We start from the raw sequence: 25,235 nt of genomic DNA on the forward strand, positions 1-25,235 counted from the left end.
TCAAGAGTTAACTAAGGGTGTGAAAATGTCAAATTTATTATAGCTGTTACTGAATAAGAGGAGCTGTAAAAGGTCTGAACATCTGTCACAAGAATTCTAATACAATACAGATAGTTATTTCTAAATATAGCAGAACATTTTCCAACTGGAACAAAACATCTATCTTAGCTCTTTATAAGTTTTGAAAACAGGGGTGATAAAAACTGCATGGTACTGGTACAATGACAGACAGGTAGATCAATGGAATAAAATAGAAGACCCAGAAATGAATCCACATACCTATGGTCACTTGATCTTTGACGAGGGAGCTAAAACCATCCAGTGGAAAAAAGACAACATTTTTCAACAAACGGTGCTGGCATAACTGGAGATTATCATGTAGAAGAATGTGAATTGATCATTCTTATCTCCTTGTACAAAGCTCAAGTCTAAGTGAATCAAAGAATTCCACATAAAACCAGAGACACTGAAATTTATAGAGGACAAAGTGGGGAAAAGCCTCGAAGATATGGGCACTGGGGAAAAATTCCTAAACAGAACAGCAATGGCTTTTGCTGTAAGATCAAGAATTGACAAATGGGACCTCACAAAATTGCAAAGCTTCTGTAAGGCAAAAGACACTGTCAATAAGGCAAAAAGGCCACCAACAGATTGGGAAAGGATTTTTACCAATCCTAAATCTGATAGGGGACTAATATTCAATATATATAAAGAGCTCAAGAAGCTGGACTCCAGAAATTCAAATAACTCCATTAAAAAATGGGGTACAGAGCTAAACAAAGAATTCTTAACTAGGGAATACCAAAGGGCTGAGAAGCACCTGAAAAAATGTTCAACATCCTTAATCATCAGGGAAATGCAAATCAAAACAACCTTGAGATTACACCTCACTCCAGTCAGAATGGCTAAAATCAAAAATTCAGGTGACAGTAGATGCTGCCAAGGATATGGCGAAAGAGGAATACTCCTCCGTTGCTGGTGGGATTGCAAGCTTGTATACCACTCAGTCAGTCTGGCAGTTCTTCAGAAAATTGGACAGAGTACTACTGGAAGATCCAGCAATACCTCTCCTGGGCGTATACCCAGAAGATGTTCCAACTGGTAAGAAGGACACATGTCCCACTTGTTCATAGCAGCCTTATTTATAATAGCCAGAAGCTAGAAAGAACCCAGATGTCCCTCAACAGAGGAATGGATACAGAAAATGTGGTACATTTACACAATGGAGTACTACTCAGCTAGTAAAAACAATGAATTTATAAAATTCTTCGGCAAATGGATTTATCTGGAGGATATCATCCTTAGCGGGATAACCCAATCACAAAAGAAGTCACTTGATATGCACTCACTGATAAGTGGATATTAGCCCAGAAACTTAGAATACCCAAGATACAATTTGCAAAACACAAGAAAATCAAGAACAAAGACCAAAGTGTGGATACTTCATTCCTTCTTAGAATAGGGAACAAAACACACATGAAAGGAGTTACAGAGACAAAGTTTAGAGCTAAGATGAAAGGATGGACCATCCAGAGACTACCCTACCAGGGGACCCATCCCATAATCAGCCACCAAACCCAGACACTATTGCATATGCCAGCAAGATTTTGCTGAAAGGACCCTGATATAGCTGTCTCAAGTGAGGCTATGCTAGCGCCTGGCAAATACAGAATTGAATGCTCACAGTCATCTATAGGATGGAACACAGGGTCCCCAATGGAGGAGCTAGAAAAAGTACCCAAGGAGCAAAAGGGGTCTGCAACCCTATAGGTGGAACAACAATATGAACCAGTACCCCCAGAGCTCGTGTCTCTGGCTGCATATGTAGCAGAAGACGACCTAGTCGGCCATCATTTGGAAGAGAGGCCCGTTGTTCTTGCAAACTTTATAAGCCCCAGTACAGGCGAATGCCAGGGTCAAAAAGTGGGAATGGGTGGGTAGGGCAGCAGGGCAGGGGGAGGGCATAGGGAACTTTTGGGATAGCATTTAAAATGTAAATAAAGAAAATATCTAATTAAAAAAAAGAAAACAGGGGTGAACTTGGAAGTGTATGAGAAGTAGTTTGATTAAGGATTTGTACTGAAAACAATTGAAGGCATGTGTCTTCTCATGGCCAACTGTGATGTCAACTCTATTTTAGAAATGATAACTTTGAAGCCATTGAGTCCTGATGAGATAGGAAATCGGATTTGTTTATACAACAACCGCTTATATATTGAAACAGATTTCTTCCTATGGCATCTAAAGAGATCATCATGCATTTGGTGGCCACTGCTCCAGCAGGAAGTCAGTGAAGTGTGGCATCTCAGAAGAGAACTTCTCCAATGAGAGTCTCAGAACAATGCTAATGGAAAGGGGAGGAGAGTTCTTCACTAGAAAATTCAGGACTGTGAGATGAAAGGATCTGTTGAGTCTTGCCACCAGCAGTCATGGTTACTGCAGAGAGTATCAATGACAGAAAAGTAGGAAAGGAGAAATGGAGTTAAATTATAACAATAAAGGTGATCCAGAAAACCATGTGTCTAGTTCTGAAAAGCCTGGCTGCTACACTAAACTCTGGTCTGAAATCACTCTCGGTGTGTAAACATTAGTGAGACTTCTGTATTATAATTATTCTGGAAACACAATGATAGAATGAGGGTGGGCTGTTGTCAGATTAAGTGGAAGTAAGGTCATGTGAAGATTCAGTCAATTATACAACTAAGGTTAAGATATTCATAATGAGAGAGACTATAGAAAATAAGACAAGTTTTTAGAGTGATACTGTAAGCCCTGTATTTGCCATGTTGAGATTCAGGTTGTCCACCTTGATGTCTAAAAATAGAAAACATGAGAAAATAGTTTTTCAGAAGTTACCTGACTCTGTTTCATGAGCCATTGAAAACAGATTACCACTTAAAAGTTGATGGGGGGGGAGAATAAAATATCTTCTAAATTCATATTTTTATTTCAAGATACTTGTTTATAAAGTGAAATAGAAAAAGAAAACCAACTACAAAGCAGTTTGAGGACATGAAGACATCATATATGCAAAAAGAGTGCAGAGCCTGGAGAGTGCTCTGTAATAAAGAGAAGTTGGAGAAGGAGAGTTGAAGAAAACCAGGCAGCGGGGGAATCTGGTAGAAGATTGATGATAGAATGAGATTTTGAAGAGGCAAGATGAAGAGCTAATGCCTAGGGTGGGTCTACAAGCATGACCTGAAGCTGGAAGTTACTGGTACAGACTTTGGGTGGAGGGAGATGATAGATGTGATATTTATTGATGGGAGATGGGGGGAACTTGAAAATGAGACAGTTTCCACATTTTGGCCAGTTTCTCTGAAGTATGAAAGAATGCTTGCTTTGATAAAAGAGAATGGCTAAGAGGATCACCTAGTATGCATCCCTTCATCTTCTAATTAAATGGGACCACATGCCAAGCCCTCTGTTAGGTCCAGGAAAAGCATCAAAACTAAGAAACATGATAAAAATGCTCAACCCCGCCAACCTTCCTCCAACCCCACAACCTCACAGCACCTTCCTGAAGCTTCAATCTGTAATTCTTACATTTCTAAATCCAATCCATCACCAAATGAAAGTTCAATCCAGGCAGTGGTGGTACATGCCTTCAATCCCAGCATTTGGGAAGCAGAAGCAGGCAGACTCCTGAGTTCAAGGTCAGCCTGGTCTATAGAGTGAGTTCCAGGAGAGCCAGGGCTATACAGAGAAACTTTGTCTCAAAAAACAAAAAACAAACAAACAAAACAAACAAACAAACAAACCAAAAGAAAGTGCAGATGATTCAAACCTATAACCAGTTTGTTTTCTATCTGGCCATCTAAATTAAGATTATCCCCCAGGAACTTAGAATACCCAAGGTACAATTTGCAAAACACATGAAACTCAAGAAGAACAAAGACCAAAGTGTGGACATTTTGCCCCTTCTTAGAATTGAGAACAAAACACCCATGGAAGGAGTTACAGAGACAAAGTTTGGAGCTGAGACGAAAGGATGGACCATCTAGAGACTGCCATACCCGGGGATCCATCCCATAATCAGCCTCCAAACACTGACACCATTGCATACACCAGCAAGATTTTGCTGAAAGGACCCAGATATAGCTGTCTCTTGTGAGACTATCCCGGGGCCTAGCAAACACAGAAGTGGATGCTCACAGTCAGCTATTGGATGGATCACAGGGCCCCCAATGGAGGAGCTAGAGAAAATACCCAAGGAACTAAAGGGATCTGCAACCCTATAGGTGGAACAACAATATGAACTAACCAGTACCCCCCAGAGCTCGTGTCTCTAGCTGCATATGTATCAGAAGATGGCCTAGTCGGCCATCAGTGGAAAGAGAGGCCCATTGGTCTTGTAAACTTTATATGCCTCAGTACAGGGGAACACCAGGGCCAAGAAGTGGAAGTGGGGTGAGTAGGGGAGTTGGGGGGAGGGTATGGGGGACTTTTGGGACAGCATTGGAAATGTAAATGAAGAAAATACCTAATTAAAAGAAAAAAGAAAAAATATTATCCCCAATGCTGCATTTATACTTACTGGTAGAAGCTTGACATAAGCAAGAGATTGAATTTGTTTTGGTAAAATAATGAACACATTCTCACCACTTAAAATTTCTAAAAGAAAACAATTATGAAACTATTGAAAGAGTTAAACCAGTAACTTGGAAGCATGGTAGTTGGAATTTGAAAGACAACCTTCTGGTCTGTTTTCTGATTCTACTTACTCAGGTCTACATATCCAACGTCTACATATAGCTTAGCAAACACAGATGACATGATAAAGCCAAGGATTGGTCCGATCATTGCTATAGTATGCAGAGTACCTGCAAATATTCAAAACCATTCAATCAGAATCAAAGTGCACATAGTTCTTTTTTTCTCACACAACAGATTTTGATTATATTCACCTTGTCCCAGATACATCCACACTTTCTTACCCAACCCAATTTGTACCTTCTTGTTTTTGTAAATCTCATCAACTATAGTTTGTGTGCTCTTGTGTATGCCTGTCACCACAGCGTGGCCAACCCATTAGAAATCACTCTGTTAGAAAAACTTAATCTTCTCCCAATATATATCAACTGCTAACTGTTCCTAGTTAAGGATGGGACATTGTGCCTACCTCCCATTTACATACTGGGATGTCCTCTGCCTTAAACTTGTAAATGAAATAGCTCAGTGGTTAGAGCAACACTAGCTGCTCTTCTGGCCAACTCAGAACATGCTCTTCTGGCATACATGTGGGGCAAAGTCATAAATGCAGGCAACACATCCATACACATAAAATATAAACAAATATATAACTGTAAAATGATTAGTTTAGCAGCGCTGCCATTTCAACTTCAGACCCAGAACACTTAAGCACTGAACATAATAGGCTCTGTACTTTACCTAAGTACATGGAAGAAGTTCCTTCTTTTGCAAAGTCATCAATGTAGGAAACTCCTAGGGGCACTATTGGGGTTTCCCCTATCCCACGAAGCATGTTCCCCATCAAGACATAAATCCATGTGTATGACTTGGACCCCTTTTCACAACCTGTGTAGACAAAAATATGGTTTACTTTGTCTATTACAGACTATTACCAGAAATTCCACAAACTTAGATGGCTAATTTTTCCTGGGATGCTGTAGCACTCACTTACCTGTGCTTTTTTTTTTTTTAAGTGATTTCTATTCAATCTGGAAATTTCGAACAAACAAAAACACACAAAGGGGAGAAAAAGAAAGAAACAAATGGAAACAAACATGATCTGAAATCTCTCTATATAAAGAGAGTCATTTAATGTTTTTTAGTTAAATACTGTATTTTGGGCACATATAAAATATATAGATTTCTTATATGTAATATAGAATTAAATATCCAGTTTGTATGTATCAGCCTGACTGCCAGTACTTGGCTAAGACAATATCCTGTTTGTTTTCCCTTTGTTTTATTTTGTGTCAATATTTTACCCATGTTTGAGAAATAACAGTATCAGAATTTATATAGTTCCTTCCACATGTGTATGTACATCACATGCATGCAGTACTGGCAGAGCACAAGAAGGTGTTGGATACCCTGGAACTGCAATTATACTTGATTGTGACATGTCATGTGACTGCTTGGAATTGAACCAGTTCTCTTAACTGCTGAGCCATCTTTCTGGACACTAATTTTATATTTGTAAGTGTAAAATACTTTAAATTTTTCCTTCTGTCACAAAGGGATGTCTTGGTTATAATTATAAATATGTCTTTGCTGATTATTTCCTTGGGGTTGATCAACAACAAGAATTGCCAAGAATTAGGTAAGTAATTTTTTGTTTAATAAATGTTAAAAAAAATAAACTTCCAGAAACACTGATAAATTTATACAGCCCCAATAATACAAAAATGAAAAAAAATTAACTACTTTTTTATGTTAATCTTCCTATATCTGATATAATATGTAGAATGGCATAGAGTGCTAAATCTATGTTATTAGAATATTTTTTAAATTTTCAGTTGCAGTAACTATTTCTATTTTCAAAAGTACCTCTCATTTGTTTGTACAATGCATTGTAGCTTGCTTAAGTTGACTGTTGAGACAGGTTCATTCTATATGTCTCAGGTTGGATTCAAAGCCACAATCCTTCTGCTTCAACCCTTTTGTACTGGGATTTCAGACATGCACAGCCAATTGTTGTACCTTTATTTTACCTGCAAATGTTCTTCCCAAAGTCTAACTGAAATAGTTCTTAGCTCCTCCTCAGCTATTTCTAAAGTCTCATTCTATATCATGTTTACACCCATGATTATGTCTGTACATCAAGGTCAAATGAATTATGATTTTAAAGCATTTTTTGCTGATACATTTTACAAGAACTTAAATAGATTATATACAAACTTTCAAATATTAGTCGCTGTTACTGTTAATTCTTACCTTTCTCCGTTATCTCAGGTGAGGTTCCAGTGAGTGATGTAGTTTGATTGACTAAACAGGTCAACGTGGAGTTGTGTAGAGAACTGATGTCATTTTCTGTTGCATACCTGTAACTATAATGACATCACTACACTTAACGTTTTTCTGATATCTCTCTTCTCATGTCAATGAGAATCCTCTGATAATTTTCAAGCCCCAATTTTGGGACAAATAATGGGTACAGAAAAGTGGGGGAAAGGCCCAGTAAGCAAGGTGATTAATGTTACTCGGGCAAGGTGGCTGATCACCTTCATGTGACGGATGATCCTCTGCTCAGGATGGGGAAAATCCTACCTTCCCCTTTCTATTTTGTAAACTGCATTGTGATTGCAATCATTCTTTTAAATTTATTTTTTAAGATGACAGTAATAAAAACTTTCTGATGAGTTATATTTAATAAGCTAGAGGATTGTGTTTTCAAAACAGTCTTTAAGTCATGATAACTCTTCTACCTTTCCTACCAAAAAAATCTGAATTTTTTATTTGTTTGTTTGGGGTTTTTTTGTTTTGGTTTTGGTTTTTGGGTTTTGGGGTGTTTTTTTTGGTTTTTTTGTTTGTTTGTTTGTTTTTCGAGACAGGGTTTCTCTATATAGCCCTTACTGTCCTAGAACTCATTTTGTAGACCAGGCTGGCCTCCAACTCAGGAATCTGCCTGCCTCTGCCTCCCAAGTGCTGGGATTAATGGCGTGTGCCACCACACTCGGCTACATCTGACTTTTTTATGGATGGATATGCACACATGAATTTAATATCAACAAAGGCAATGGAATCAGAATAGGGACATATAGAGTAACTTAAGAAATACTACTATACCCGTACTCTATGCTAGACCACCAAGTACATGCCAGGCACTCCAAAACTGAAACAAAATACATAGCTATTTCTCCCTGGGGACTTTCATTCCCTCTAAGAGAAAAATAGATCATTAGCTGTGCTCGAGGATTGGGAATGGATGGATATTATATAGACTTTGCCTTGTATAGAAACTGTGACATGAATCTTAGTGATAAGTAGGACTTTGAGATGGACTCCAGAGGACAGTAGACAAGGCTGTAGGGCCAGCGCATGTCAAAGTAGAACATTTACACCTGTAGAGGACTTCAGCTTCAACAGTTGCTTGTCAACTGTGGGGAAGATTGGGAAGTGAATCTGGGACAGTCAAAGACCCAGTGAGCAGCACACATGCACAAGTGAGTGGACATATGATTAACCCATAGACGAGACCTTACAATATTTTGATTATGATTTATACTAACTCAGTTTTGTATCTCTGCCACGGTATCTATGCCCACTCACAAATATATTTATAGAGTGAAGGATATAATTACAGGATAAAATTGTTTATATATATATGTATATATATATATATATACAAATTGCATATTACTTAACTCTATTTTATAGTATAGGGTTGTCATAATAACCTCAAAGGGTTTTCTGGTCCACTGAAAAACTGGAATCTGAAGTTTGAAAATCTGTTCTAGAGAACTGGGAGTTTGAAGCAAAATTAGGAAAATGAGATTTGCATTTCAAAAGTATGTTCTTGTATTGAATATTAATTAGAATACAGCTGAGAAGCTGAAGAGATTGCTCAACAGTAAAGAGCCTTGGCTGTTCTCCCTGAGGATCCCAGTTCAATTCCCAGCACTTCTGTTAGAAGACTCACTGACTATAATTCCAGTCCTATATATAATGCTTTGTTCTGGCTTCCACAGGATCGGCATACATGTGTTCACATAAATGCACACAGCCAAAACATTCATACAAATAGAATAAAAAATAAATCCTAGAAAAACGAACAGAATTAAAACTGAAGGCAAAACCTCCATTGTTGACTTCAGCTGAGATAAGGGCATGGATGTCCACTTTGACATAAGGTTCTGGAATGAGTAAGATCTCTGGGAGTGCTGGTCTTCTGGGCTGCAGTAAATCTACAGTTTAGTTTGAAGACTTTGAGTTTGGACTGAATTCCTTTGCAGTTGTAAGAACCACTGCTGAATGAATGGATATGAAAATGAGCAGGTGTTGACAAATATAGCGAGCTCAGATTGTGATACATACATGGATGCGAAAACCTTGTGCATGCCCATTGGAAATGAAGACAAGGCACGTAGATACATAGACCCTGAGTGTTTGAAACAATCACTTGATGTGAACAATGGTTGGATTTAAAGCATATACTTCATACGAATCATTACAGGTAATTAGATTGAAGGTAAAGATAGAGAGATGTAGGCATTTTTGTACAAGCCCTGACAGTTACATATGGTCATGGTGAAGATACCACACAGAGAAATAAGTTGAAAGAGCATAAAATTATAAAAATCAGATTGGGGAAAATTCCTTGAAGAGTCAATCTTAAGAAAACAATATTAATATGATGCCAAGTGTGAATGTCAAAGTTGATGAAGGTTAAATATTTGTGTGTGTGTGTGTGTGTGTGTGTGTATGAAAGAGAGAGAGAGAGAGAGAGAGAGAGAGAGAGAGCAATGGGTCCTGACATCTCAGCACCCACTGTTCTCTCTTTAGTCCCATTCAGAGCTGAGAACTCTGTCTTGTCTTAGCACACAAGCCAGTTATGATTCTCGCATGGATAACACAGATGATCTCGAGGCCCCACCTCTCACAGGTGACCTAGTTACTGTTGATAGCTTCTGCAGAAGAGAAAATTATTCTACTTTGAGGTTTGGCTATGCAGTACTTACTATCCCATGAAGAAATGTGGCAAGGCAGTCAGAATACTCCCAATTCCCATGATGAAACAACCAACTCCAATCAGCTTTGGTCGGTGTAGTTTAGATCCAAAGTAACTCACAAATACAATAACTAACAAATTCCCTATAACAAAACCAAGTTATGTCAGTTTGATTCATCACAGCAAATAATGATGGTCACTGTATATAAATAGAGAAAACACTTAGCACTTCCCTTACCTTGTCTGACAAGAGGAAACCCACCTTAATTAAACTGACCATAGAAAAGTATGGTATTAAGAATAAGCAGAAGCAGCCCAGGAATGGAGATGCACACCTCTAATCTCAGCCCTCAGGAGGCAGAGGCAGGTGGATCTCCATCAGTTCAAGGTGAGCCTACTCTACAAAGCAAGCCCAGAACAGCCATACTATTACACAGGGGAACCCTGTCTCAAAACAACAACAACAATGACAATGACAACAGAAAATGTAGAAGCATTCTTATCTTTGTATTTTTTTAACTCTCATATATGTATAATTTTTAAGCTTCTACTGTATTGGGTTTCTGTTTTTAATTTTTTTAATTAGGTATTTTCTTCATTGCAGGTTTATTTATGAACATATGAATGCAGTTGCCACAGAGGCCAGAAGAGAGAGTAGGAAGGATCCTTTAGGGCTAGTGTTACTGGTTGTGAGCTACCAGACTTGAGGGCTAGAAGTCAAACTTAGGTCTTCATAAATAGCAGCAAGCATACTTCACCATTGGGAGATTTTTCCAGCCTCTTGTTTTATTGTTAGTATTAACTTTTACTTGTGAAACCAAACTCATGTGTCATCAATATCAATGTCACTTTGAACTAGACATATCATATTTCCTCTTATCTTTACCAAAACTCACAGGAAACACAGGATTCTGGGTTGCAAAAGAAAAAATTATTAATTTTGGCACTAATCTATGGAATATGTTTTGGAAACAATTGTTTGACAATTTGGTTGAAGCAGATGTTTTTGAAAAATTTCAAGTTTGAATAGATTGTATTAAGATGAAAAATAGAAAAAATTAATTCCTAATTAATTAATGCAGTTTTCACACATTCCTGCCTTTCTTTTTTATTAGATATTTTTTATTTACATTTCAAATGTTATCTACTTTCCTAGTTTCTCTATTTACATTTCAAATGTTATCTACTTTCCTAGTTTCTCCTCCGAAATTCCCCTATCCCTTTCCCCCTCCCCCTGCTTCTCCACCCACCCACTCCTGCTTCCTCACCTTGGCATTCCCCTATACTGGGGCATAGAACCTTCACATGACCAAAGGCCTCTCCTCCCATTGATGACTGACTAGGCCATCCTCTGATACATATGTAGCTAGAGCCATGAGTTCACCATCTGATTTATTTGATTGGTGGTTTAGTCCCAGGGAGTTCTGAGGGAACTGATTAGTTCATATTGTTGTTCCTCCTATGGGGCTGCCTTTCTTAAATCTGTAATATGTACCTGTGATGGTATTCCCAGCCAAAAAAATATCATAAAAGAACAAACTACAAAGTAGGTTATAAACAACTGTTAAAACAGATTAGTAATAAGAGCAGGTAGGTGGGCAGAGATGCTACCACACCTCAGGAAAAAATCAATTAAGTAAGAGCTTTGGTAAATTTTCCACAAAGAACAACTACTTAATATGTCATGTTAGACTATTACATGGTATAGTATACAGGGTAGACTATACAGGGTATGGGAAAACTCCAAATGGGGGAGTCAATTCTCATCTCTTAAGTAACAAAAAGATAGTTGCAAAGAGCTACTGTATGTTAAAATAATGATGATATGACACAAAATTACAAAGAAGGACTAGCCAAAAAAATGTATAAAGTATAAGTTAAAGAAGAATTAACTGGAAAGAAGACAGACTTGGGGAACCGGAGTCCTTCAATCTATAAGACCAAAAACAGAAGAAAAAAATGAAAAATTAAGTATTGTAAGTATTGTAAAGTTAAAATAGAAATGCATAAAACTTAATTATATAAGATGGCAGCAACCATAGATAAAACAAGAAACAGGCAGGGAAGGAGACATACAGAGCCTCCAAGGGTGTTGGTGTCAATACCCTGCCAACCTGTGTATACTGCTGGGCTTTCAGTGCTCATAGCTGAAACAATGAGCCTCTGACTCATATATATATATATATATATATATATATGAGAGAGAGGGAAATTTCAGCAATGAGACTTTAGTTATCAGGGCTCAGAGATACAAGCCTCAAGCTTTTAAATCCTCAATCTATAAGCTTCTAGAAATACTTTTCCAACAAGCAGGGCCTCATTCACTTCTTACTTATAAATAAATAATTGTTAGAGGTATACTAAAGAAAAAATAAAGATAAAAATTGAACTCATGGATTCGATACTCATGTAGGCAAAGAAACATGCTATAAAGGTACATTGAAAAATCGATATTATTATAACTGTGAGATTATAGTTGCTTCTATGGAAAAAGCAAAGGTGGGGTTGGAGAGATATCCAAGTGCCTAAGAGCACTTGCTGTTCTTGTACAGGACCTCTGTTTCATTTCCTCTGTAATCATATTAGGTAGCCCACTACTGTCTGTAACTGTAGCTCCTGGGTATTCAATGCCCTCTTTCAGCCTCTGAAGGCATCATGACAACCTAGACACACATAAACTGCTTGTTTGTTTGTTTGTTTGTTTGTTTGTTTGTTTGTTTTGATACAGGGAAGTGGAATACTGCAATACATATATAAAAGATGTAAAATATCCTTTGCATCAAAAAAAGTTTTAGGATTCATTAGGAAAGACAGATGGGTAATCCTTTATGTAATTATTTCTAAAACTACTTGCTTAAGGGTACTAAGTCAAGTTATCAGGAAAATGATCCTCAAATTTCTAGGAACTGTTGGAAATCCATATGATAAATATAGGCGTAAGGGTCTCCAAATAATTAAAGAGAAAAAAATGAAGAAGAAGGAGCAAATACAACCTTCTGCTTCATGAGGTTAGAGGAGAATCCCTTTGTGTAATTGCATGGAGCTCGGGTATCATGGAAGAAGATATGAAAGTCAATGTGATGGCAACTGAGTAGCATCTGCAGTGTTGTAGAGCAATCCCCAGGGAGTTAAAGAGCAGTGATCCAACACAGGTCATCCCAAACCTCTTCTTTACTCCTTAAATTAGAGGCACCATAGCTCCTCAACTTCACCACCTCTGGTCTTGAGAGAAAGAAGAATGAGTCTCCCAAGAGTGAGTTTGAAAGCAACAGGTAGATGTAAAATCAATCTTTTGAAACCCTCTTTTCAGAGTGGTTGGAGTTCACTTTGTAGCATATTTAGTAGAATCCCTGACTTTAACTCCTAGGCATCAGCAGCACTGCTTCACAAGACATGACAATTAAAATGATATTGCATGTTGAAAGACATGGGTACAGTGTATGACTGGACTCTATTTTCCCTCTGTAAGTCTGGTGGTTAAAATAGAAATAAACATTACCAATTTCAAAGCCTCCATCAATCAAACCGGAAACGGAAGATGGTATGTCAAATCTTCTTTCTATTTGAGTGATGGAACTTTTCATAACGACTCCACCTAGCGCCTTGCATATATAGCTGAATGAAAGGGCTGCCAAAAATATCTAAGAAAAAGTGGAAAGGAGGGAGAAGGGAATGTTAACCAATGAAGTATATACTATTTGTAGAATTCAGTTGCTTTTCTACAATATACTATTTGTTGGGAGGTTGCTGTTATTGGTGTTTAATTAAACACAGCATCGGTCATTCCCCTGTAGTAGTTGATTGCCTTACCTCTTAATGTTATAGTTGCATTGATAAGATATAACTTTCTAACTTGGTAATCATTATAGCAGCAAAGTTAACACAATTAGATTATAAGCATATTTCTAAGTGGATAAGTCAGTTGGCCATCACTTGAGCCTCATTTTTGTTTTAGCAGCAGCCAACTCTAGGGATTGGCTGGATGTTTGCAAAGGCAGTATTTTTGAAAACCCAGTTGAAAAGTAGAATCTGAGAAGTTAAAGGAGGTCCCATATACAATACAAATGACTGACATTTGATCTAAGTTTTCATCTTAGGTATGTTTTTATTGCCATAGGGGAGACACCATGACCAAGGCATCTTATAAGGAAAAAGATTTAATTGAGGCCTTGCTTATAGTTTTAGAGGGTTAGTCCATCACCAGTATGGTAGGATGCCTGATTCCTGGCCTCTGTCAGGCAGGTAAGGTGCTCCAGGTGCACCTGAGAGTGTATATATTGATACAACCAGGAAGTCTAAAAATCAAAAGGAGAGAGAGAGAGAGAGAGAGAGAGAGAGAGAGAGAGAGAGAGAGAGAGAGAGAGAGAGAGAGAGAAAGAGAGAGAAACGAAATTGGGAATGTCATGGGCTTTCTGAAACCTCAAAGCTCATTCCCAATGACACACCTCCTCCAACAAGGCCACCCCTCCTTATCCTTCCCAAACAGTTCCAACAGCTGGTGAATATGTGAAGTTATGGAGGTCATCATTCTCACTCAAACCACCACAGATGAAAAGGTTATCAATAGATTGAGTGATTTATTCTAACAAAACCTGTTGGTTCATCGTTTATTTTGTCTTTGATTCATCTTTTTTCCTAGCTCACATTCACATCAATAAGCAAACTCTTTTTGTTCTAATGTTAAAATGTGACCACATTATGGAAGGTGAGTTTGTTTCTCCTCAAATCTCTGTGTTGAAACCATACCCACATTTAATATTGGGGCTATTGAGGGTTGTTGGTTCTTGAGAATTGAACGTTCACATTGGGGTGGTTGGCCTTATGATAAGAGAAAACACAGTGCATGATCCCCTTGCTCTGTCATGTGAGGATGCTGTAAGAAGAAGTCCAGCTGAACATCCAGAAAGAGAGCCATAACCTGACCTGGTCTCTGTTGGAATTTTGACTTGAGCCTTAAGGCTCCAGAGATGGACAAAACAAATTGCTATTGTTTAAGTTGTTTGGTCTGCCCCTTTCTCAAGAGAACATGCAACTTAAAAGCAAGTAGAGTAATATGTTTAAAGTGGTGAAAGAAAATAAAAAAGAAATAAAACCTGATGATTACTATAGTCACAAAACTGCCCTTCAAACATCAAAGAGAAATCAGTATTTTCCTCAGATAAGTAAAACACAGGGGTGCTTATTACAGAACTTGCACAGTGAGAGAGAATGGTGGAAATGTGGAGTCAGTCAAGTGAGTGGAAATAGGAGGGAGACAGACATGAAACTGTATGTGGACGAACAAATCCATAACAAAGTCAAATGCAGCTACGTAGAAACTTGTATTATTAAATCCAAATAGGTCAATCACCAATCAGTCTGGCATAGAGTTTTCCTTTTTTAATTGTATGTTGTAAATTTCTCAGTGCAAAAATGGATGATTTTTTATCAACAGTAACAGAAATTTTATACACAGTTGAGCTTATTATCACATTAAAATCCATTTTTAAAATTAGTTGCTATGCTAATCCCTAAAAACATATGTGATATACACAAAGGGAAAAGAGAAAGGAAGAAAAACATGCCACTATGTAAAGCACTGGACATAGAAAAAGGCAGAAAGAACATAAGTAGAAAAAAAAAAAGATACACAACACAGAAAGATTGGCAAACTTGCAACAGGAAGTATTTCCTGTTGGTATGTACTTAAACATAAAGAAATTTAGCACAGCAAAACATGCTGATTGGTTTAAAAGATAAAGTTAAATTAAACTGGGACTGGAGAGATGGCTCAGTGGTTAAAAATGCTGTTTGCTGTTCCAGAGGAGTAAGATTCTGTTTCCACCACCCACATCATGATCTCACTGTCTATAACTTCCATTCCATCCCTCTTCTGGCCTCTTCTGGCATCAAGCACACATATGGTGCATAGACATGAAGGCAAATTCACTCATACATGTAAAATAATAGCATGATAATTTAAAAAATAAAAATCAGCTAAGAGACTAGCAATATAACTATATCTATCAAGTAATAATGTAATAAACTCCTTTTCTTGTTAATATAGAATTTATTTTCATAGATATCTGATAATAATCACTAAGAAGGTTGACATGTTTTCTAAAACATGTTTGTCAGCTCAAATTTTATGTTTGAGATATTAAGCTTCATGATTGAAAGATATGAGGGATTTCCTCCAGGTTTCCAGGCCGGAAAGCAAACTACTTGAAGATAAGAATGAAAACCCAGTACAGATTGACCTTGTTAACCTGGATCAGACTTAGGGGAGTCTAATGCCAAGTGGTTCATTGTTAGCATAATTGAAACACAATACAATTCAAGAAAAAATTTCTAAGTAACCATTAGTCCAATCAATCCAACTCCAGGTGCTCAACAAAGCTTACTATGTGACTAGATAGAAACAATTTTACAAAGTATATGTGGCATAAGCATAGGTTCTACAACTAAAAGGCCAAGAATCTAATGTGGTCTCATAGCATAGAGGTCAGGCTATAAAGTGCATGTGACATCTCTCCTAAGGATGGGTAACAGTCTAGGGAGATAAGAGTCTGTGATAATTATTCTGAGGAATTTGGGTGAGGTCTGACTCAACAAAAGGTGGGTAACATCTGTTATACATCTACAGATATGTCATTAACTAAATCTGTTCTCTGCTTTCTTAATGGAATGCAGATAATTTGAATTTTTTTCCTCCCGTCAGGAGAGATCCCTGCACGATTTATATTCCCAATTCTCTTAGTGCTTCCTGTGAGTACAAGGACCTCTGTGTCCTCAACACAATAGAGCTAAAGATAGATGATATATAAGTAGATAGATGATAGATAGATAGATAGATAGATACATTGATAAATAGATGATAGATGATTTATAAATGGATAGATAGGAGATAGATAGATAGATAGAAAGATAGATAGATAGATAGATAGATAGATAGATAGATAGATAGATGATAGATAATAAATATATAGATAGAATGATAGATAGATGATACATACATAGATTGCTACATAGATAAAAGATAATAGATGCATAGATAGCTACAAGATAATAGATAGATGACATATATGATATATAGATGATAGAAGATAGACATGAGATAGAAATGACATCGAAGGACAGATGTCATATATGGAAGATATCTAAAGACAAAAATCAGATCATAAAGAAGGATTAGGGAAAAGTTCTGTGTGCATATAAAATCCAAAAGAATGCAGAGGATGCAGAGGTGGTCATATATCTAAGAAAATTTGTATCAAGCATAAAAATAGCAAGACTAGTACACCATGGAATCACAATAATTATATGCACTTGACAATAAAACTCCTAAGCATACAAAGAAAAGAATGATAGATAAGAGAGAAAGAGAGCAACACAGTAGTATCAGAAACTTGCCTGCTTTGCTTTCTGCCATGGATTAATCAAGCATAGGGAAAGTGAATGAAGAAACAGACTATATATATATATATATATATATATATATATATATATATATATATATACAGACAGACAGACTATATATATATACAGACTATATATATACATATATATATACATATATATATATACAGAGAGAGAGATTGAGATACATATATTGAGAGACATATATTGATATATATATTGAGATTGAGATATATACACTTATATATATATATGTATTGAGATATATTAAGATATTTGAGAGATATATTGAGAAAGAAAAGATTTTTGAGAGATGTAGATTAGATATAGATACAAAAACAGATACAGATAAGATAGAGATGATACAAATACAGATACAGATGATACAGATGTAGAGAAAATGCTATGGAGACCAAAAGAGCCATTAGAGGACTAGAGGCCACTCCACTGAGTGACAGCTGAATAGAAATCCCCCAAATAAACTATGTCAAGCCACATAACATGACTTTATACCCCCCACACACACACACACACACGCACAACTTCCTCTATCTCCAGCTCAAGAGTACCAGTTACCTTCTCTTTTGAAATGTGTGGGACCCTGCTCTCAAATACACACACCCGTACACTGACACACACGTATACCTAATTGTAAATTAGTTTTGAAAAAGCTCTTTGGTAGAAAAACAAATTCTTTTCAAAACTTGGATTTCCCTGGTTTTATTTTTCATTTCTAGTTTAATTCTGTCACAGTGGAGTAAAGTAATTGATATCTTTTTAATCTCTTAAAAATTGTTGGCTGGGAAGATTCTTAAACCAAAACTAAAAGGATGGTTCAATCTATGGAAACCAGGCCATTTAGAACATGTAGAGCTTTAGAACTCCACACTAACAAATGCACAACAAAACTTTGTTATTATCTCAGTAAGTGCAGAAGAAAGCATCACGTTATAATGTTGAGGTTTAGTCTGCTGCTATGTATTGTAATGCTAATGCTAAGTGCAGGCCACCAAGACCTAGTTGCCCCAGAGATGAGAGTCCTCTCAGACTCAAGTGACCCTATGTTACCTTGCTCTCAAGTTATTTCTGATTAGTGAATAAAGATGCCAACAACCAATAGCTGAGCAGAAGAGACATAGGTGGGGTTTAGGGTTCTTGGGCTTTGGTTTGGAGGAGAAATGTAAGGGGGCGGAAAGGAAAGAGAGGAAAAAGCTACTATGAGTTAGGTGAGTTTATGGGAGTTAAGAGCTGCCCAGATGAAACATGGCAAATTATATAATGGGATTATTGGATGGGAAATAGACTTAATAGCATATAGATATCTGCCCAGCTTTTGTGCTGATTAAGGCTTATTTTAAATATAAAGGTTGTCAGTGTATTTTATCCTGGAAATAAAGGATTAAAGGTGGGGTCGAAACCTCAGATTGGTATTAAATTCTATTACAACATTAGGAAGTGCCACATCCTTTCACAGTAAAAACAATGTGTTGGTCTGAATGAGCCTGGCCCCTACAGTGTCAACTGTTTGACTATTGGATCCACATTTGCTGGTAGAACTTTTGTGGAAGAATTAGGGGGCGTGGCCTTGTGGGAGAAGGCTTGAAGTTTCAGAAGTGTGGATTATTCCTAATTAGCCCTCTCTGCCTGATGATGGGCCTTAAGACATAAGCTTTTATCTACTACTCCATCCATGTCTGTCTGCCTTCGGCTATGCTCATTCTCACAAAAGTTATAGACTCTAGCCCGCGGAAAATTTAAGTTCCAAATATGTTCTTTTTCCTATCCATTGCTCTGGTGTTTTATTTAGTGATGCTTTATCATAGCAGTAGAAAAGTAACTAATACATGCAGAATATCTAGGAACAAGAAATGAGCGACTTCAATATATAAGCCCTATGTATAAGCCTAGAACTAACAGTCTTCTTGACCTGGAACTGTAGGCATTCCCTAGAAGACGAGAAGGAAAGTGAAGATGTGTGCTTTCACCATGAATATCCATCATAGTGCTAGAGACTGAAGGTATGGTAAAGAAAGAGAAATGGGAAAGAAGAAGGGACAAAATCCTCCCAAGTTCATATGACTCCAAGGGCCAAAATAATCTTGGGCAGAGAGCCATACCTCACATATTCAGATTTCAAAGTATTCCATAAGAATAACAACTAGATAAGATACACTATTGCATACGTGTGTGCATGTGCATTTGCATGTGTGTGAGTGTATGTGTGGGAGTGTGGGGGTGTGCAAGTGTGCATGTTGCTGCATGTGTTGTATACCTGTAATCCCAGCAAGAATATACGGGGTCATGCAGAAGAGAGGTTGTAAAGACATACAGTTATGGATCAACTGTATAGGGCAGAGATTCCAGAAATCTTTACCCTTGGGCAGATGGCGCTCGGCAAGTGATGTTGGTAAAGCTGAATTATCACATATAAAGAGATAAAGTTGGAACCTTAATTTACATCACATAAAAATTAGGTCACTGGAGCCAAATATAGAACCTAATACTTCTAGAGGAAAAAAGAGGGGAAGTCTTTGAATTTTTAAGAAGTTTTTCTAAGTGTGTGTGTGTGTGTGTGTGTGTTTGTGTTATGTGTAGGTATTTGCACCACAGCACACGCAGAGGTCAGAGGACAATTTTATTGAGTTGTTTCTGACTTTCTTACAAAAAATTCTGAGGCTTGAGATCAGAATTTCAGGTTTTTCCGGTTGTTGTTACTTTTAATGTTGTTGATGCAATGTTTTATAATGATTTTCATACCCATACCCATCACTCTTGGTTGAAATCCCACCAGGTTGCATTGTCTTGTTCTCTTATTGTGCTGACGAGTTCTGCCTGCCTGCCAGCATGTCAGTGGTCACTTTGGCTTCAACAGCCAGCAGGATTTTTGGATCATGATCTTGTGTTGCTATCAGAGGGGTGCTGATGACAGTGAGTGTGGAGGTATTCCTCTCTCTTCAATTCTTTGACAGAGTTTGGAAATGATTATTAAATTCCCTGCTACGTGTTTGCTAGACTTCTTCAGTGAAGCGATCTGACCCTTGGACTTGCCTTGGAAAATCTTGCTACTGCCCCACTCCTCACTAGTTACATTGGTGTGCTGTGATTCTATTTTAATAGGTTGTATCCCTCTACAAATGTATTCCTGTTGTGGGATACACACCATCCATCAGGATGACAGGAAGTGACAAGTGTTGGTAAAGTGTTCATACATTGATGTTGGCCATTAGGAATGTAAAATGGTATTATATATCTTGGGTATACTAAGTTTTGGGCTAATATCCACTTATCAGTGAGTACATATTGTGTGAGTTCCTTTGTGATTGTGTTACCTCACTCAGGATGATGCCCTCCAGGTCCATCCATTTGCCTAGGAATTTCATAAATTCATTCTTTTTAATAGCTGAGTAGTACTCCATTGTGTAAATGTACCACATTTTCTGTATCCATTCCTCTGTTGAGGGGCATCTGGGTTCTTTCCAGCTTCTGGCTATTATAAATAAGGCTGCTATGAACATAGTGGAGCATGTGTCTTTCTCTGCTAAGCACATGAAACTCAAGAAGAATGAAGACCAAAGTGGGGTCACTGTACCCCTTCTTAGAATTGGGAACAAAACATCCATGGAAGGAGTTACAGAAACAAAGATTGGAGCTGTGACGAAAGGATGGACCATCTAGAGACTGCCATACCCAGGGATCCATCCCATAATCAGCTTCCAAACGCTGACACCATTGCATACACTAGCAAGATTTTGCTGAAAGGACCCTGATATAGCTGTCTCTTGTGAGACTATGCCGGGGCCTAGCAAACACAGAAGTGCATGCTCACAGTCAGCTAGTGGATGGATCACAGGGCTCCCAATGGAGGAGCTGCAGAAAGTACCCAAGGAGCTAAAGGGACCTGCAACCCTATAGGTGGTACAACATTATGAACTAACCAGTATCCCAGAGCTCTTGACTCTAGCTGCATATGTATCAAAAGATGGCCTAGTCGGCCATCACTGGAAAGAGAGGCCCATTGGACACACAAACTTTATATGCCCCAGTACAGGGAAACACCAGGGCCCCCCCCAAAAAAAATGGGAATGGGTGGGTAGGGAAATGGGGGAGAGGGGGGAGGGTATGGGGGACTTTTGGGATAGCATTGGAAATGTAATTGAGGAAAATACGTAATAAAATATATTTTAAAAAAAAAGGAATGTAAAATGGTGATGTCATTAAAGAAAGTCCTCCAGTGGGTCCTGTAGAAAGACACAGAATGATATACTCCAATAATCTTTCCCAGTATCTATTTAAATTTTTCTAAATCATACTCCTAAAGGGATACTTCATGTTTGTTTCACCATTATTTATAGTAGCCAAAAGAGGAAAATAACCAGATGAATAAAAAGGGGGAAATCTCAAGATGAATAAAAAAGGGGCATATATATGCATGCATACGTACATATATGCATTCATATATACATACATGCATATTAGACTATTGTACATGTTTTAAGAAAGAAAGAAATCTTACCACATGTTCTTGTGGCTGAACCTTGAGGTCATTGTGCTAAGCTAAATAAGCCAATCAACAAAGGACAAATACAGAGTCCACTCTTGGGAAGTGTCTCTAGTAGGTGTATATGGAATAGGGGGAATTGGAGAGGCAGGGGATGAGAGAGGGAAGTGGAGAGCTAAAATACCTCAGGCTCAGTAAATATATTTATGAATATGTCAAAGAATAAAATAAAATCTGCTTGGAGAGATGGCTCAGTGGTTATGTAGGCTTTTGCTTGCCGAGGATCATTTATCACTCCCAGGTCATCACTCAGTCCTGTGATACTGATAAACAGTAAAGGGACACTTGCCTGTAATTTATATCATTTCTTTATAGATGTAAATGTATTTATTTCTTATTTCTTTGGGGGTTATTTGCATAATCTTTTTCACTCTTTTAAAAACCTTTTTATTTATTTATATTTACTTAATCCCTTTACATCCTGCTCACCCCCTCCCACAATCCTTCCCTCTCCCTTCCCCCTTCTCCTTTGAGCAGGTGAGGGTCCCCCTGGGTATCCTCCCACCCCACCCTGGCACATCAATTGTCTGAGAGGTGATGAACATCCTCTTCCTCTTAGGTCAGTCAAGGCAGTCCAGCTAGAGAACATATTCCATGTACAGGCAACAGCTTTGGGGATAGATATCCCCTGTTCCAGTTTTTGGGGCCCACATGAAAACCAAACTGCACATCTGCCACATATATGCAGGGAGGTCTAGGTCCACTCATGTATATTCTTTCATTGGCGGTTCATTCTCAGAGAGCCTCAAGAGTCCAGGTTAGTTCACTATGTTGGTCTTGCTGTGGAGTTTCTATCCCCTTTGGTGCACACAATCCTCCCTCTGTCTCTGTCTCTGTCTCTGTCTGTCTCTGTCTCTGTCTCTCTCTCTCTCTCTCTCTCTCTCTCTCTCTGTGTGTGTGTGTGTGTGTGTGTGTGTGTGTGTGTGTGTGTGTGTGTATGTGTGTGCTGAGATAGGATCTCATTATGTTACCCACTGGCCCCAAATTCCTGGGCTCTAGTAATTCTCCTGCATCAGCCCTTTGAAGAGGGAGCATACAGCAGTACTATCACCTCTACTTCTACTTATCCTACTTTAAAATGATTGTGTCTGTGTCTTAGTTTTCACTATCCTTCATTTTTAAATAAGTAATGATATACTAGATTTATCAGTGGAGCCAATCTGTTCTCTTAATAAAAACCATGCTTTGAGTCAGTTTTTTAATTCATGTCACTTCACAGTTATTGGACTTCCCACTGATATGTACATTTATCTGTGACTCTGTTTGGAATATAACCTCAAATTTCCTTCTCTTTGTTCTCTTCTACTATCTTCTTTTCCTCCCAGATTATTTTCTGCTGAGTTCATTTGATTATGATTCCAGCTGATTATTCTCAGTATTTCATTATCTTGACCAAGCATATGTCCATGTAGGTTTGTGTTCCTGTCATTTATTATTCCTCTCTAGTATGTTTTAACTGAGCACCACAGTTTAAATCCCCATTGTAAGTAACTGTAAATAACAGACTGTTCAAATTGATTCACATGGACTGGGGAGACTGCTCAGAAGAGCACTGGCTGTTCTTTGTAATGACTGAGATTTGGTTCCCAGCACCCACATGGCTGCTTACAAACATCCAGAACTCTAGTTCCAGAGGACTAAAGTCTGGCCTCTGTAGGCACATGGTGCACAGGCATACACATGGGCACACATACATGTAAAAAAAAAAAAAGTATTTCTTTAAAGGTGTATTAAACTCATCTGTCCAAAAATACAAGACTTGAGTTCTGGAAAAGATGACATATACTGTCATTCTCAGAACTTAACAAAAGAAAATGTTAAAGTCTATATTTATCTGCAATCTTGGAAAGGATTTATTTACTTTGGGCAGAGATCTGAGCCTGAAGTCCAGTGACAACTGCATGGTCCCTGGGTTCCTTTTAATGAACTCCATTGCTTTATTTGGATTACAACTGATTTATTAAACAAGCATTAGCTGTACTTACAATAAGGTGGCCACTCTGCTGAGCTTCACTTTCCAGAATGGTTCAAAAGGTCAGGGACCATAAACCAAGCAGTGGAAACTCACTAGAGAATCAAAACCACCTGAGGGCAAAGAGCCAGAGGCAAACAGTACAGTGAGGACTGAGCCCTGTCACCACCATAAGTCTATGTTACAAAATAACCAAGAAAAAGGGTGACTGAGGCACCATACAGATGAAGCTTTTATAGATGCAGCCACTAATATCTATGGTAAATCTTTAGGGGTTCAAAGAAATTTACCCAAAGAAGACACAGCATATAGACTGAAGCATGCAGCAGGTGAAGGGTTTTAAGCTGCCAGGGAGAGCGTGGGGGCAATGGAAAAGGATAGGGAGAGCAGAGAGTACCTGTGAAGGCACAAACAAGCCCAGGGTCAGGATGCCAATATGCATTTTAAATATAGCATAAAGATGACAAATAGGGACTGAGGATATGGCTTAGCATGGGAAGGGGCTGGCTGTCAAACCTGATGATCTGAGTTCAATCCCTAGGATCCACATGACGGGAAGAGAGAATCAAATTTTGCATGTTTTCCTCTCATTTCCTCACGTGTACCATGATATGTGCATGCACACATGTACACACACACACACACAATTTATTTAATGAGTGTCATTATGATTGGAGTGAAGTATAATCTAATTGAATTCTAACTTTCCCTTTTGGTTGAGAAAACTGAATATTTTTTCACATAATAATGACTATTTGTATATCTTCCATTGAGAGACATTCAAATCATTTGCCAATTTTCTGAGTGATTTTGGTTTATGTTGTCTAATTTTTTGAGTTTTTTAATACTGTGTGTGTGTGTGTAAAATTCCCCTCACTATATGCCACTATATGGGTTCTTTCCAGCTTCTGGCTATTATAAGTATGACTGCTATGAACACAGTGGAGCATGTGTCCTTGTTATATGTTGGAGCATCTTTTGGGTATATGTCCAGGAAAGATATAGCTGGGTTCTCAGGTAATAATATGTTCAATTTTCTGAGGAACCACCAGACCGATTTCCAGAGTAGTTGTACCAGATAACTTGGCTAGGGCTATACCCACACCTCTTTTCTAATAATGCCTCTGGTAGTCTAGGACTCTCACCTGTGTGAAGGCTTCTGTCTAAACAGTGCACCAAGCAACCTGTTAGCAATCCAGAATCCCCACCTGCGGCGAGCTACACACTCCCCAAAGAATAATGCAGTGATCCTCCCCACAGCTATCGCCCTTAGACAAATTGTTTTCAGCCATAATCTGGTTGTTCTGTGTAGGAAGAGAAAAGAGCCAAACTAGCTTAAGTTAGTTTGGGTATGTGCTTAATAAGACAAACTCTATCCTCTAAGTGGACTTTGAGGGAGAATCTCCTATTTACCATCTTCATCTATACATAACTAGGGGTTTGTCTTAGTGAGGGTTTCTATTGCTTCTATGAAACACCATGACAAAAAGACAACTTGGGAAGGAAAGGGTTTATTTGGCTTGTACATTCATATTGGTGTTCATTATTAAAAGAAGTCAGGATAGACGCTCAAACAGGGAAGAATCCTGAAGGTAGGAGCTGATACAGAAACCATAGAGGGGTGCTACTTACTGGCTTGCTTCTCATGGGCTACTCATCCTACTTTATTA

General features: G+C 38.0%; 1 protein-coding gene across 2 annotated transcripts in view; it reads right to left on the bottom strand.

Moving 5' to 3' along the window:
* Slco1b3 (solute carrier organic anion transporter family member 1B3) overlaps positions 1 to 25,235 on the bottom strand; it is a 70,191-nt gene that overhangs the window by 34,389 nt on the left and 10,567 nt on the right. For both annotated transcript variants that reach the window (XM_021154159.3, XM_021154158.3), the window contains exons 3-7: positions 13,137 to 13,278; positions 9,648 to 9,780; positions 6,904 to 7,016; positions 5,392 to 5,538; positions 4,725 to 4,823 (exon numbers count right to left, since the gene is read on the bottom strand). In XM_021154159.3, the coding sequence (XP_021009818.1) occupies positions 4,725 to 4,823; positions 5,392 to 5,538; positions 6,904 to 7,016; positions 9,648 to 9,780; positions 13,137 to 13,278 (634 nt within the window). The remainder of the gene's footprint in view (positions 1 to 4,724; positions 4,824 to 5,391; positions 5,539 to 6,903; positions 7,017 to 9,647; positions 9,781 to 13,136; positions 13,279 to 25,235) is intronic.

Source organism: Mus caroli, unplaced genomic scaffold (assembly GCF_978045245.1).
Source record: "Mus caroli unplaced genomic scaffold, Mus_caroli_1 scaffold_7, whole genome shotgun sequence".
Classification (NCBI taxonomy): Eukaryota; Metazoa; Chordata; class Mammalia; order Rodentia; family Muridae; genus Mus; species Mus caroli.